Source organism: Elaeis guineensis, chromosome 8 (genome assembly GCF_000442705.2).
Source record: "Elaeis guineensis isolate ETL-2024a chromosome 8, EG11, whole genome shotgun sequence".
Classification (NCBI taxonomy): domain Eukaryota; kingdom Viridiplantae; phylum Streptophyta; class Magnoliopsida; order Arecales; family Arecaceae; genus Elaeis; species Elaeis guineensis.
The window spans coordinates 131,840,590-131,855,564 of NC_026000.2; the positions used below are offsets into that span (position 1 = coordinate 131,840,590).

A 14,975-nucleotide genomic window follows, 5' to 3' on the forward strand; every position below is an offset into this window, starting at 1 on the left:
AATATATTATGCCTTTTGTACGGACATGGTGACTTGTTTTTTTCTCTCTTTTAGATGATTCAATTGGAGCAATGATAGAAGTGTGAAGTACCATTCTTTCATTTCTGTTGTGTACTAGTTACACGATAAGAGCTGAATTTTTTTTAAAAAAAATTATCAATGATGTGCGCTTATAATATGATAGGGACTCTGAACACGATCATGTCCTATGTGGTAAATCCTTTTTTTTCTTTGATGTTGATATGGATATTAGTTATAAACTCAAATATCTATCCATATGTGGGTAGATTCGGAGATGAAAATGAATTTAAATGGGTATAATCACCCTACCACTAGGGTGGCAGTTCATATAATTGTGACGGGAGACTTTGTTGCGGGACAAAAAAGAATGGGAAAGTAAAGGAACCAAAGAAGTCATCAATCCAATCTCCATTCCTTCAAGTAAGTTTCTAAATATGCCAGTAAAAGATCATATAAAATTTAAAGATCGGAAATCTTAGAACATATGATTCTAGGAAACTATTTGGTTATTAATGAAACTATAGTATATTTTATGAATATCAAATTGCTGTCTAAAGATGCCTATTCATGTACAATCCTAAAAGAGAAATGCGCAAGTCTCTACTCTCTGTTGAAGGCTCCCCCTTGAAGCTGGGCACATTATCATGCTTCTCTAGTTTAGGTCAATCTAATTTCGGTTCTATGCCATAATTCAAAACCTAAACCTCTAAAGCTACCTATCATCTTTCCAATGCTTGGGCTCGTAACAAATTGTGGAAAGCTAAAATCATTGTTTATTTTTGGATTTACTTATTTTTTTTATTTAAGACATGGTTTTCCTTGGTCTTTTCCAATTGGTTTTCTCATGTCATGTGCACAAGGAAAAAAGCCATAGATGATGAGAAGTTGGATTAATGTCATAGGAATGAGAGAAAAGCCATGGATGGTGGGAGCAGCAAGAAAAAAAGGTTGCAATTGCGTTCATGGAGACCAAAGAGGGAACAGAACATCAGAGGGGTATGAATATTTTACATAAATTTTTTCTTTAAAAAAGAAATGTTATATAGATTATGTTTTACTTTGAGAGGGCTAAGCATATCATTTTTAGTACCATTGCAAAAAATTTGCTACTTCAGGATGATGATGGCGTAAGGAACCGGTAAGCAATTCAAAGATACTAACCCAAAAGGTAGGAGGTGATATAGAATTTTCCCCAGGGAAAAAATTGGAGGAAAGCTGCTCGAAAATGAAATACACTTGCCTAGGATCTCTTTGGTTCCAAGGAAATTCATGAAAAAAAAAAGTTAAAAAAAAAATCTTAATAAAACAATGAATGGAAAAGTACTTTTTTCATAAAAAAATTTCCTTTATTTTTTTGGTTCCTGCAATCAAACAGACCCTTAGAATTAGTTATATTTGATTCAAGTACAGTCTAATCAGTTGATTAGACAAACTTAGCCAATAAGTCCGCAATTGGGACCGAGAAGACCATAACCCCGCCCAGCCTCACTTGCGCTGTACGGGAGTCGCCTTATCCGAATCGTTCGAAACGCCTGGCTCACCCCACCCGGCACCCGCTTAAAAGGGGACCCCACTTATCCTGGGCTCTCGGCAGGATGGGCGATGACCATGAGCACTGCTGTCACCTGGCCCCCCGCCTTCCCCCGGCGGGCCGCTCCCGGCGGCACCCTCCCCCTCCTCCGCCGCCGCCACCACCACCGCCATTGCTACTGTCGCGTCTTTAACTCTTCCACCAGCTCCGGTCGTCGATGCCTCCTCCCGTTGCGCGGTATTCTTCCCTACCGCTCCCTTCCCTTCCTCCCCGCTCTCATGCTTGTACGTTCTTTCGCCTTTCCAGCGTGACCCCGGATGTATGGGGAATATAGACGAACACATAACGTGGATGGTTGATTGTTTTATATGAGTTGAAATGATGGGAAGTTTGTGCTGGTTAGATTTGTATTCTATCAAGCAAAGAATAAAATGCCTATTCAAGATCGAATTTGTTGATTTGCCTGGTATAAATGTTAAGTTTTTTTTTCTTCCTCCTCCATACCATGCCACTTGAGTGTTAATGTTTGATGAATCCAATAATGTCATGATCTCATCAAAATCATCAGAAACTATATACTTCTAATTTACCAAAACTCGGCTGCTTGACTATCTTTGCCACTTATTAAAGATTATTAAGTACAGAAGTAAAAGAATCTGTTATAGTTAAGGGCACATTTATTGTTATTAGTATAATTGTCATCGTTTTCTGCGTTTTGACTACTTGCTATAGTTTCTTGTATGAAAAGCCATCATTTGCAACATCCTGGGTTTGTTCTAGACCTTGAAGTATAAGAATAGAGAAGGAGAAAACAGTTAAGTGTTTAGAACGCAGGGACAACAAGTAGTTGAATGATGCACTTCAAGAAAAGGGTATCAGGTTTGCTGGAGGAAGATGAACAAGATGTGAGAGCAGGAAATTAGTCTGACCGGTCTGTACACAAGAACATGATAGCTCTAGCATTATGGATGATGATGGAGATAGGGATGGTGTTGCAGTTAGCAGCTCTGGTGGATGTGATGGTGCTTCTATTTTTGATATTTTCATGATTGAGCCTCACTTACCATATTAGGAGTGGTATGGTACAGAGAAGAGCATTGGTCTTGTCATTGCAAGATACAAGATGCGCGCACGTGCACACACACACGCACGCGGAGAAAGAGCATGTGTTATATGATGATATGTCTGATCCTAGTGACAACCTGAGCTATTGTCCCACATATGTTGAGTAAGACTATTTGGGTAGTATGGTTAATGTTATGGGAGCTATATGATCATACTTTTGACTTTCTGAGATTTAGAGGTCAGCCACAACAGTTTGCAGTAGGAGCATCACTCACCCTATGCTAATATAATATTAATTTTGGATATAACTATAATCTCTCCTGTTACTATTGTTGTCCCCATTACTACTTATCCATGCTATGATGATGATGAGCCACCTTACCACAGCATATGATAAAAAGTATATACAACTAAGCTAATACTCTCGTGTCACTACTCACTACATACTAATTTATGTTTTATTTATGTTTAAGTATGTGTCTTTTGGGGTTGCTACTTAATGGTTGGGTGCATTCCTTTGACATTAAGCTTAACCCATTTTGTTTCATTTGGATCCCAATTTCCGGCTGGAACTAAAAAACATCCAAAACGAAAATTATAAAAATAGATGAGGTGCTTCTTCATCTTTTTCTCATTACATCATTTGTGTCATGTTTCTCATCTTGTTTGAGCTATTTGTGGTCTCAAACAAGTTGCTTGGCCCTACTTTGAGAAATTCTATTAGGAAATCTTTATTATTGACTTTGTGCTGAGTGAGCAAGATCATGTTATGTTTTTTTATCTCTTTCTTTCATTGTTAGGATTATTTTCTTCTTGTCTGGATGAGATTATTATTATAGAAGATGATCTTTTTCACATTTAATTAGAGTATTCCTAGGTACTTGGCATCCAATAGTCCTAAAGTGTTGGAAAAAGCAACATCCAAAATCTAGGCATGGGGAAATGACATATACACTTTTACATAATTATTTATTTGTTAATTTGTAGATGTTTTTATGCTTATCCAAAAAAGAGAAATTCAAAAGGTGGAGAGTTATCCATGTAGTCTAACAAACCAACTAATAGAACAGCCATGAGGATATAAGTTGTTTAAGTTAGTCGGTAGGTTTATTTAAAGTCGTTTAAGATGTATTAAGTGCGATAGCTTTACATTCAAAGACACTTCGATTGAACTGTCTATATAATTGTGATGAATTTATATTAAAAATGTAACATAACTTTCCTTAAAGCGTCCACATAACCTTGGAAATTTTATACCAAAAGGATAAGGACATTTCGCTTGAAGTGTCCACATAATCATGATAACTTTTATTAAAACATAAAAATGCTTAGCTTGAAGTGTCCACAACCTCGATCACTTTATCTTGAAAACCAATCCAGCACATTAAACTAAGAGTGCTTTCAAAGGCACTGCAAAAAAGTAAAGAAAAAGAAAAAGTGCCAAGTGTTGGAAATTTGCATGAGCAGGACACTTCAAAATCCAGTGTCTGGCTGTGTCATTTTGTGTCCAAGCATCCAAAAGTGCCAAATATTCCTAGAAACTTTAAAGATGGTGTCCAGAGAAGAATAGGTATTTTTAGCAGCTGTTCGATATTAAGTTAAGCATCTGTCATTACTTTTTAAAACTTGACATAGTCCACGACCCCTAGGTTATTACTTTCTAAAGAGAAATGAACTGTTGATATATTATGCTTATTTGCAGACATTAGAAATTTAGAACTATTTTGCCTATTTTAACTTAAAACTGAAATTTAGACTAGATGGTGAGACTTTTCTTGACTCTACTTGACACCAGCTATTGGTTAGGAGCCTCATCTATTGGTGATCTGTCAACTGAAAATGCGTATTATTCATGCCATCAGTTAGTTCTGTGCTGTGGGTTACTGAAGATGCTGTTTTCCTTCAAATTCTTTGCCATACTTGTGGCAACATCATGTGACTACCATTTTCTGTCTTCCCTGCTTCCAAAACTGTTTTGAATTCGATGCTGATTGAGCTGATGATGTGACCAATGGTTGATTTGTTACTATTTGTCTGTCTTCCTAGGAGGTATATCTCCTAGAAGGCCAGAAAAACCCAATTTTCTTTCTTGATTGTTAAATCAGAATTTTACTTCTGCCTTTGGTGCCTCATTGCTGACATGGCTGTGCTGGATGACAAAGACTGGCATCTACGGCACCAGACCTGGACCAGCATGTGGCACGTGTCTGATTGTGCACTAAGCACTGGCATGGCACAATGCATCTCATGTTTGTGCATGCTCGTGGTATCATGTTCATGCATGCTGGCATGGTACCAGCATGCAAGATTTAAAGCTTTGGTTCCTAAATGCACCTGTCTTCCTTCACTATGACAACAAAGTATCATTTCAATTGCTGGCAGTTAGATTCTATACACTAGCTTGCTAACCTCTAAATAAAGTCTGATACTACGAAAAATCTCTCCTTTCTCAATAAACTGTTTACTATGATCTAATGTAATTGAGGGGGAAATGAGAACATGAATATCATACCTAATATTTACTTGATAAAATTATTCTTTTTGTATAGCTTTATAGTATAATGCATATATGTATAGCTCACATCATATGCATATGTGTATAATGCACTGTTGCTCAAGGCAGAAGACAATTGCATGCTTTATGCTCAACATCCCTCAGTTTTCTTCAAGTAGCTAGTACATGAATTTATGCCCCACTGCATGCATCATTTCCTTTTAGATTGCTTTTCTTTCATGAGGAATCCATATTTTAGTGAACTCACGCATGGCTGTGCAGTTGTAGATGACTCCAAAGATACCAAGACATCTCCTGATGGTTCAAATGAAAGATCTGAATCTGATAAGTTAGTTGATTGCATGGATTTTGGTGAACTTTGCAATGACTTTGAATGCATCAGTAGCCCCTTTGTGGAATCAACAGCAAGACAGCTTGCACGAGATATTTTGGAGTTGCGAGAAGGAAATCGTGCAATAGGATCTTATTCAATTTCTGTCAAATATAAAGTAATTATCCTTTTCCTTAGACTTGTTAGATTTCTCTATTTTTCTAGTTGAAGATTAAGTTTGGTTACACTGGTTGCTGATGGAAGATGCCTAAATCTTTGTCTAGTTCTTTTGTTTTAATTCTCATTTTGCAATTTAATAATGAGAAAGATTTTCTTCTTTTTCTTAATTATCAGTCTTTATAGATATAACATTCTTATCATATCTTTCTAGGAGATACATGTTGTAAATTGATTAATGACTTGCAGTTTTTTATAATCTTCTTCGACAATAAAACTTAAATGGTTAGAACCCTTTCATGTGTAATGTGCATGGATGTGAATAGTAACCTCATTACTTCAGGATTTGCAAATACACTATTAAGTATCATATGTAACATGACATAATTCAGAAACATGAATCTTTTACCTTACGAGCTGGGACATGGAATGGGAAGTTCGAATAGACAAAAAGAAACCCATACCTTAGGGCGCCTGTTGAAATTGAAAACATACTGAATGATTTGTTTGGAAAAAAAGGTTATATATGTGGCATAGGGTGGAATACAACTTCTGAAAAAGACTAAAGTTTCCAATAAGACTTGCAATGGAAGACAGATTCATCCTTTTGCTTAGTTTGTTGTTGGATAATGATGGTACATATAGTTTAAGGTTGCTTTTTTTTTTTTTTTCTCTATTGTAGATTATTCAGCTTTGGTTTAATGAACTGATTTAATATTATTAGAATGGTGCACCTGCTCTACAATTTTGTATCCACCCACATGGCAAGTTTTTTGTGCTTTGTTGTATCTCTTATTTATGTGTCATCCATGCAAAATGTTTTCAAGGTTAACATTTGGTTAGTCAATTTTCTGCTACTTGTCATCTTGTTTGCTTGGTTAAAGTTCCATTTGAGATTATTGAGGTCCCCACTAAGATTCCTGCTATGAGTTATAATATTTTTTTAGGTTCTATCTAATTTGTCAAAATTATAAAGAGAGATTTGATTATGTTCTTTTAGGAATATTATGATTTCCTGGTGCTGCCCTTCTAGGTGATGAAACTCTATTTTTGATTTAGAAGGACATGTTAATTTATTAAAAATAGTAAATTTTGGAAGATTATGCAAATTTTTTTATGATTCTCTCGAAATTTTGGCATGTTATGTCCTAAGAAAGGGATGCTTCTCTTTATTTATAAAAGAAATGACAGCTTTTTGATAGACTATAAATAACATACTATTGTAATTTTTAAACATCCATACAAGATACATATCCCTTTCTAATGCCAATAACCTGCCAGTGTGGTATGTATCACAATAAATGGTGCTATAGATGCTGATACTGTAATCTTATTCCACACCCTAGTTTTCCCTTTCTTGTGTCTTGTAATCTGGAAATCATTCGACATCTCATCTCTTTCCCTCTCTCCTCCCTCTGTGCCCTTGCCACTGCACTCGGGACCCCTCCCCTTGTGATATACATATAGACATTAATGCATGCATACTACATGTATTCATGTGAGCAGCTGCCCATTGGATTGTCAAATTGGAGAAGGTAGAAGAGCTTACTATACAATCTGCTTCTATTTCAACAAATCTGGAAGTGGAAAGTAGAAGGGCTTACTATACAATCTACTTCTATTTCAACATACTGGTGCCACTTCTGTTTGTATATAGCATTTAAGAAGAGAACTTTGCAAATTATATAGTTTGTTTTCTTTGAGAAGCCCTTTCAATTTGTAAGTTTTAAGTTGAAAGCAGCAAATACCTTACCTGTTATACTTAACAATCTCCATGTGATCCTCTTGCAAGGTGGTCTGCAGCATCCTTCCTGCCCTAAGCAAAGAATCTTAGTTCTTAATGTAGAGGTGTCTTGTATTTAGATTAACACTGGCCACAAAGTTAATAAGGGACCCGACCTGATTCTATTTATATCTTGGTGTACTCGTTTTGGTGAGATATGTTGCCTTTAAAGCATGAGTGCTTTTCTAGGATTTTTTGCCTTGTACTTTGTATTCTCCCACTTTGAAGATAGTGAAAAATCTCCAACATCTTTGCCCATGGTTTTCCCCTTTGATTTAGAGGGGTTTCCACGTAAAATCCTGAGTTTGCATTGATCTTTGTTTTTCTTCGATTTCTCTTTTATTGGCGTCTTGCTACAACACTTAACTTGACAAGGGCTGCTTTAAAACTTTCTTAGTTTTGTAGAAAAAAGGCTTTCTCACTTTGTTTTAATGACAATGATATGCCTTCTAGAGTTTATGATGGTCGACTCCAGACTTCTCAAATGAGCAGGCAAGGTGACAACTTCCCATTTTACTAGCTAAATGTCAGATAAAGGGTCTGTGTAAGACTGAAAGAGCATGCATCCAGCCTGTGAAAATATGATAAGAGGATCCAGCTGATATACAAACTTCATGATAGTACTAATCCACTGCCAATAGAAATAAGCATAAATTCAATCAGAGGTCAAATAATGGTGCAACACATTATCTATGCTAGTATATAAAGAGAGCTCTACATGTCCATCGGACGTTAAATGCACCATATCATGCATGACTCATGTAAAAAAGAAAAAAATCGAGAAGAGTTGAAGTGGACTCTGGTTTCTTGATGAATATCTCTTGGTTTCCTGGGAAAGAAATTCTTAAATAAATCATTCCCTGGGAATGGAGATTCTTAAATCCCGAAAACTGAGCTTCTTAAGACCATCTCTTTCTACATTAATGTTTATCTGTGGAAATCTTGAGAAATTTTCTACAATGGATCTCAAGTCCCAATCCCAAAAAATTGGCATGTGAACAACTTTCTCTTTCCTAGTATGCGACTGGATGGAAGGATCGCAGGCATTATTCATTCCTCTCACATGCAACACATGCCAAATACTAGTCCGTGGAGAATGATATGACAAAAAGATCACTTCCTGAACACATAAGTGGTCCAAGTCTTTGCATAACCAGTTAATGTAATCAAGCCCACTTTATTATTTTCTTAGGAGGTCAACCTGTTTTACCACTATATTTTTGCAGCCAGTCTGTCCATCGTCATTTATTTGGATTTTAGTTTCAGCAGCATTTGCATTTCAGTTCGTTGCTTGAGCTTTCAATTCAGGTTATGGTCCAGCGGTTGAGAACCTGGACTGTTCCAAGAGCTTTTTAAGACAGTTACCGATTCCTAACTAATCAGTGCAATAAAGTCCACCATTCTCAACTTCTTAGAAGCCAACATGATTTGCCACAGTGACAGTCTTGCAGCTAGTCTGCCCATCAATAATTTTGGAAATTAGTTTTAACTACACCTTTGGTTTTGGTTTGTTGCTTCAGCTTGACCTTCATTGCAGATTGCTCCTGTCTGTTGCAACTATCAGGACCTGTCTAGTCCATGATTAAACCCATTTAGACATGTCTTGACTGTTAATTTGGCCATTTAGAATTTTGTATTCTCAGCACTTAACACTGTTTCCAATGGCATAGATATAAGAAGAGCTGACCTCTCTCTCTGCACTCAAGTATAGTTTAGTTTGGATAGTCTTCTTTCTAAACAATTACACTGCAATATTTCAAGGTTGATGTGCAGAACCATCAGTCTTCTTCTAGAAATTCCAGTACTCATTGCCTGTTGCAAGTGATATGGAAACTTTGACTCTGTTCTGTATATTGACAATGCAACACGGATGTGTATAACTGAAACCCGTTTTATCTGAGAAAATACATAGCTGAAATCTGTAAACTTAGGAATAATCCTAGTATGAGTGGAATTTGGTAGCGTACATTCTGCCATGCACGCCTTCAGTCACAGTAATAGGTTGCTTTTCTGATGCATGAATATATAATTCTTGTCTGTATTTTGTATGTTTTGCTGGTTGATGAATGAACTCGTTCAACTTTCCTTTTACTTCAACAGTTCAACATGTTCTAAGTTATATGCTAATATAATTTTTGAACTATATTGTAAAAAGTAATTTCATCTTTTAGATTTAGCAGTGATAAATTTACTTGACTATTAGGAAATGATATTCAGGGTGGCACATTTCTAATAATCGTCATCAACTACTTGGTAGAAACTAATGACCTGTTCAGAACTGCTTAGGTCATTCCTGAACAAACAGATGAGTCCAGAAGTCTAGTTTTGATTAATCCATTTTGTTTGAGAAACAGATTGTTTCTTTGTTTATGAAAGTTATTCAATGCTATCGCTGTTTGGTTGTTTGCTTAGTTGTGATTTGTCCAGATTTTTTTTTTTTCATTTTCAAGTAAAATAAATGTTTAAATAATGTAGAGTTCTTGTCAATTGCAGGATCCAGTTAGGACTTTCGTTGGACGTGAAAAATACAAGAGACCTATATGGGCAACTGATGCATTGGATAAACCCTCAGTGGTGAGAGTCATTAGTTAACACCATCTTTTCTTTATTTCCTTTCTAGTATTTTGTGTCGTGCAAGGTTTTAAATCCCGTGGGACAAAGGTGTCCTAGTTTCTCCATGGAATGGGATGCCCCACTATCCTGTTTTGTCCGACAGTGGTCCCGGTCATACGTCCCAATAGATATCCTTCATCTTTCTCCCCTTCTTTCTTTCTTTCTTTTTTTCTTTCTTTTTTCTATTTTTCTTTCTTTCCTTTCCTTTTTCTTTCCTTTTCTTCTTCCTTCTTTTCTGTTTATCATTTTTCTTCTTTTCTTTCATTTTTCCCCCTTTCTTCATCTTTCCTTCATTTCCTTCTTGTCTCTTTCATCTTCTCTCCTTGCAAGGATGGGTTTTGGAGTCCCGAGCCTATCTTGGTCCTATTTCCTCACAGAAACAGGCTAGGACGCCCCTATTCCGCCGAGATGTAAAACTTTGGTGTCATGTTCTCTTTAAGTTTATTGTGAAAAATTGTGGAAGTACGAAGTCACTATATTTCATAGCAAAGAACTACCTGTTGACAAGCAATGAGGACTGTAGTTTTATGCAATGGTTGATATAATTTAATTATAAAGTTGATAAAGAAATGAAAGAAAAATAAAAAAATCCCAAATATCATTAAGTGACTAATTTATGAGGATTCATAACTCATTGGCTGAAATTTATCTGTTGTAAAAACTCTTACGAGACAAATAGAAAAATAATGTTTGCAAAACTCTCAAGCAAGAACCATTACACCCTTTTCCTCTCTCTCTCTCTCTCTCTCTTGTTTTATGTGTGCATCTGTGTCCATGTGTGGAAGAGGCCCATAGGCAAAAGTACACCACAGTGGATTGCCCTCTCTAAAATTCTCCTAACCCTCTAAACCTTGAAGAAGGTGGGAATTGTAGGAGTTGAACCTAGATTTTGAATACAACTGCCAAGATTTTACCTGCTTGACAAGCAGGCACCGAGTACACAATCCCACCCCTTCTAGGACCAACTTTGATCAGGTTATGTCTTGTAATATGGTGGATAAGAATGTTGGTATTTTTCTTTCACTTGTCTTTCCTAAGTGTAAAAAGATTGTCAATTTTCTCTATATTCATCACATGAACAAGCTTATGATACTAAAAACAATCCAAGTAAAGATTTGGAGTAGGAATCGTATATGTTCTGATGGATAATTAAACAGTAATTTCTGTGGAACAATGAAAAAGATACTGAGATTAAAAATGGAACTTGATAAATTCTTTTGGAAAAATAGGTTCTCCTTGCAATGGACAATGCCAATAACAAATGTTCTAGCATAAATTGAGACTGAAAGATACAGGGAAAAAACAAAGATGTAAGCCTCACAAAAGAATTTCATTCCCTGCACTTTTCATTGAAATATTACATAAAATATTTTACAATAAAGTTTTTTCTTAAATCTTTTAACTCTTTTCCTTAAACTCTGATAGATCTAATGTTGACATCTCTAAGGGTTGGGACAAGTAATTAAAGTATCAAGCATGCCCTTTTAAGTGGATACCCTTAGTGGCATGTGAACACTGATGTTTTGTCTTGGTGTTTAGTCAATCATCATTCAATGAATTGAGGCTTGCCCTACTGGTCGACTTCTTTGCTTAGCAACCAGAGGTTCCAGGTTCAAATCTTGGATGGTGCATCCCTGAGTGTTTGGACTTGGGTAAATTATACCGTGGGTAGTGCTTCCTTTCTCTTAAAAATGAGTGATCGTTCAATATGGTTTATCCATCATAGAATTCTGTAAAATAAAAATTTGATAATGCCCAAAATGTTGTAAAGTTAGACTTTATGCAAATAGAATTATTATCATGCTTTGGTTTGTTTTATGAGATATTGAGATTAATATCTATTTGACTTGGTCTCAATTTACTACCTTCTATATACTTGTTTCAAGCTACTGCTATCTTTACTAAAATTCAAATTTTAATAGTTGTAGTGTTCTATTCTATTGGTCTGGCTTATTTGCAGCAATTGATGTATATTTTGGCATTTGCATATCCTACTGATTGAAGAGTGTGATGCATGTGGCAGACTGTGCAGGAGATGGAAATGCTGTCAACCAGTATACTGAACATCAAATGGACGCTAAAGGGGAAACCTAAAAGTCTGTTTGCAAGCGTAGGGGGAGACTTGATACTTCGTGTGAACTCCCGATTCACATTAAACCAAATAAGTGGCCAAGTGACTGAACATGAGGAATCATGGGATTTGTCTGCATCATCTCCAATTGTTCAGGGGTATTTCTGGGTTTCAAGGACCCTTTTCTCTGCTATTGAGGCTGGCAAAGATACAATTGATGCTGTTAACAACACAACTTCTCGTTTCTCAACAGAAAAGGAGAACTTGGAGAGCTATCCAGACCCATCCGGGGATCCTACAAAGGTAAACTTCTATGCTGCAATATATTCCTTGGTGTTACCAGAACTACATTGGTAACCTAGCAAGTAATTGATTCTTTTTTTTTTTTAACCGTGCAATACTATATCTTGAGATAGCATGCTTGCATGCTCTATATCAAGTATTGACTAGATTGAAGTTCCTAGTCTCTAAGGTAGAGTTGTGCTTGCCAAGGGTAGAAACAAATGAATTGAGGTTTGGTAATAAATATAAATTGAAAATTTAGCTTTTGAGAAACTTGCATCGACCATTCTTTCCTGACAATCTCCACATATGCAAACACTGCAAAGAGTATTTGTGTATAGATTAGATGTATGTCCATTCTCACAGGTTTTCTTGCTGTTTAGGAATGCACACCTGATGCTTAACCATAACCATAACAAGCAAGCCTTGTCCTAATACTATTGAACTGATGCATAGTGTTGGTTATTAAAAACCTTATATGTATTAGTTTTGTGGCACATATGCTTATGTTCTGAGGTTTGGGACTTTGTCTTCAGTGCATAGAGGATGTATGCCCGAGAGGTGAGTTATCAAATGTTCTGTAAGTATGCGTTCAGTTCTAGGAGAAGTGGGAGCATGCTAGCTGTGATTTTATTAATTAACAAAGTAGTTGATAATGGAGGACTTCTAGCATCACTTGTAGTAGCTGACATGACCAGCATGTCAGAACAGTAGGACATGTTCTAGAGATATTTAAAGGATAGAATAAAAACCATCACTACCTAGCAGCAATGGAAAAGATTAAGCAGGACCTTAAGGATCAAAGTACAGTTGATCCTAGAATACATCAACCCTTAGCTCTTCTGCTTTGCTGATGACTTTCCATAGCTTCTACTGTCCTCAGAAACACAATAACATGGGTATCTAGACATGTTAGACCAGAAAAATCCATGGAAGCTATATACAGAACAAATTGTTCTGGATGCTCCTGTAGGGTGGTTTACAGGTTAGAAAATTGGTGATTGAAAAGGATGAGGTCTAAATTATTTTGTCGTCGTACATTGCAGATCATAGAAACTGCGTTCTAGGGCTCTAGCAGAATATGTGATCCATTAATTTCTATTCAGAAAGCAGAGTATTCAAACTTTCAAAGTTTTTCCCATTTCCAGTCATTTAGCTTGATATTCTTCAGAATTTAGAACTTATTCATCAAAGTGATTACCTGACCTGCATTTTTCGAAGTCAATGTCCTGTTTCAGCCGTTATGTTTTGAAACAGCTAATACTCAGTTTTACGGTTTAGCCTAGAAATTAAATATTGTAATGGTTACTCAACCAAAAAAAGACGCTGCAAGTAACACCTTTTTCTGGCTTTTTTGATTCAGTTTTTTCAAAGGGACAACAACTTACAGAGAGATGTCTATCAGATTGCACTTTTCCTGGCTGTAATCTATTTTGTTGTACAGTTTTTGAGAACAACCCTATGAATGTATAACTTAAAACCACAGAATTTCAATTTTTGTATCTCATTGCCCATATTGTATATTTCATCTTGTATTCTAAGCCCCCTGCCATATTGAATTCAATAACTTATTCGTGCTGCACAATCTGCGGAGGACATTTTCCAATTCTCCAAGGAATTTCTTGAGAAGATATTTGTTTGTTTGTTCCTCCCAAAATAAGTCAGAACACACAAGATCCAGAGGTATTTTTGAACCTCCGATTCATAAATTTATTTCCTAACCTTGGAGTTGGAGGGCATACAGAAAAGATGCGCTGAAGTGAAATGTAGAATATGAATCATGGTTTGTTTCAGGCTTCCAGATCTTTTGGAACTTCTGGGGCTCTCCTGTGGTTAGGATCCACCTTGTTTGCTTAGCAAAATTCTCTCTCTATTGCATGGCATGCCTTTCTTTTGATGTAGCACAGTGTCTTTTTTTTTTTTTTTTTTTTTAGGGGGATGATGTAACACAGTTATCCCCTGAAAGCTTGCGAGACAACATTTTTCTTTGCAAGAGAGGCATATTTGATCGTGTTGTTTCGCAACAAGTCATTCCATAACATGGCTTTTAATCATGCATGCTTCCTTGTATTTGTATTATTTCTTGGGGCAAAAGAGAGCAATAGAGAAGTCCACCCAATCTTTTTTGAAATGGAGAAGATCCCAGCTAATCCTGTCATGATATTTTTTAGAGTGCAGCTTACATATGATGCATGCTTTCTTCAATCTATGGCAGTATGAAATGATAATGTGCACCTAGATAAAAATCTAGAATGCATAGTCCCTATATGAAGGCTAATTGTGCTTGCTCAATCAGCCGAAGAAGGAATGGCATCAACCTGACATTGGTGATAATTTGAAGGCGCCTCAAATCAGAGGTATACTTGGCATTTTCCTAATTGAGATTAAGAATGCACCGGAGATTAGCTCCGTTGCTTGGAATTAAAGACGATATCGAAATCCTCTTTATGGTATGGTGTTCTAGAAGGATTCGAAGAAGAGAATGGGAAATCCATCAGGTGCCTAGGCAATTGGCAAAATGAAGATTGCATTATTCAGTAGAATCCACATTTAGGCAAGGCAGATCCAAGGAATGAGCTGGGAAAATAGCATTCCTGTCAAAATCTG

At 36.3% G+C, this 14,975-nt stretch overlaps 1 protein-coding gene across 4 annotated transcripts; it reads left to right on the forward strand.

The window, feature by feature from the left end:
- Positions 1-1,601: 1,601 nt before the first annotated feature.
- Positions 1,602-13,997, forward strand: LOC105049616 (uncharacterized). Of its 4 annotated transcripts, XM_010929333.4 has the most exons (6): positions 1,602-1,789; positions 5,394-5,620; positions 9,896-9,976; positions 12,039-12,244; positions 12,340-12,389; positions 13,732-13,997. In XM_010929333.4, exons 1-6 carry the CDS (start codon positions 1,624-1,626, stop codon positions 13,839-13,841), a joined length of 840 nt encoding a protein of 279 aa, XP_010927635.1. In that variant the 5' UTR covers positions 1,602-1,623; the 3' UTR covers positions 13,842-13,997. The 4 variants fall into 4 exon arrangements, with proteins under 4 accessions (XP_010927635.1, XP_029121785.1, XP_073118391.1 ...); XM_029265952.2 differs by having other exon boundaries at positions 12,048-12,389; XM_010929332.3 differs by having other exon boundaries at positions 1,605-1,789; positions 12,039-12,389.
- The last annotated feature ends 978 nt before the right edge of the window (positions 13,998-14,975 follow it).

Coding starts and splice junctions, on each gene's coding strand:
- LOC105049616 (XM_010929332.3), top strand. CDS start 1,624: ATGACCATGAGCACTGCTGTCACCTGGCCCCCCGCCTTCCCCCGGCGG. Junction 1,790..5,393: donor ATGCCTCCTCCCGTTGCGCG/GTATTCTTCCCT, acceptor ATGGCTGTGCAG/TTGTAGATGACTCCAAAGAT. Junction 12,390..13,731: donor CATCCGGGGATCCTACAAAG/GTAAACTTCTAT, acceptor TTTTTGATTCAG/TTTTTTCAAAGGGACAACAA.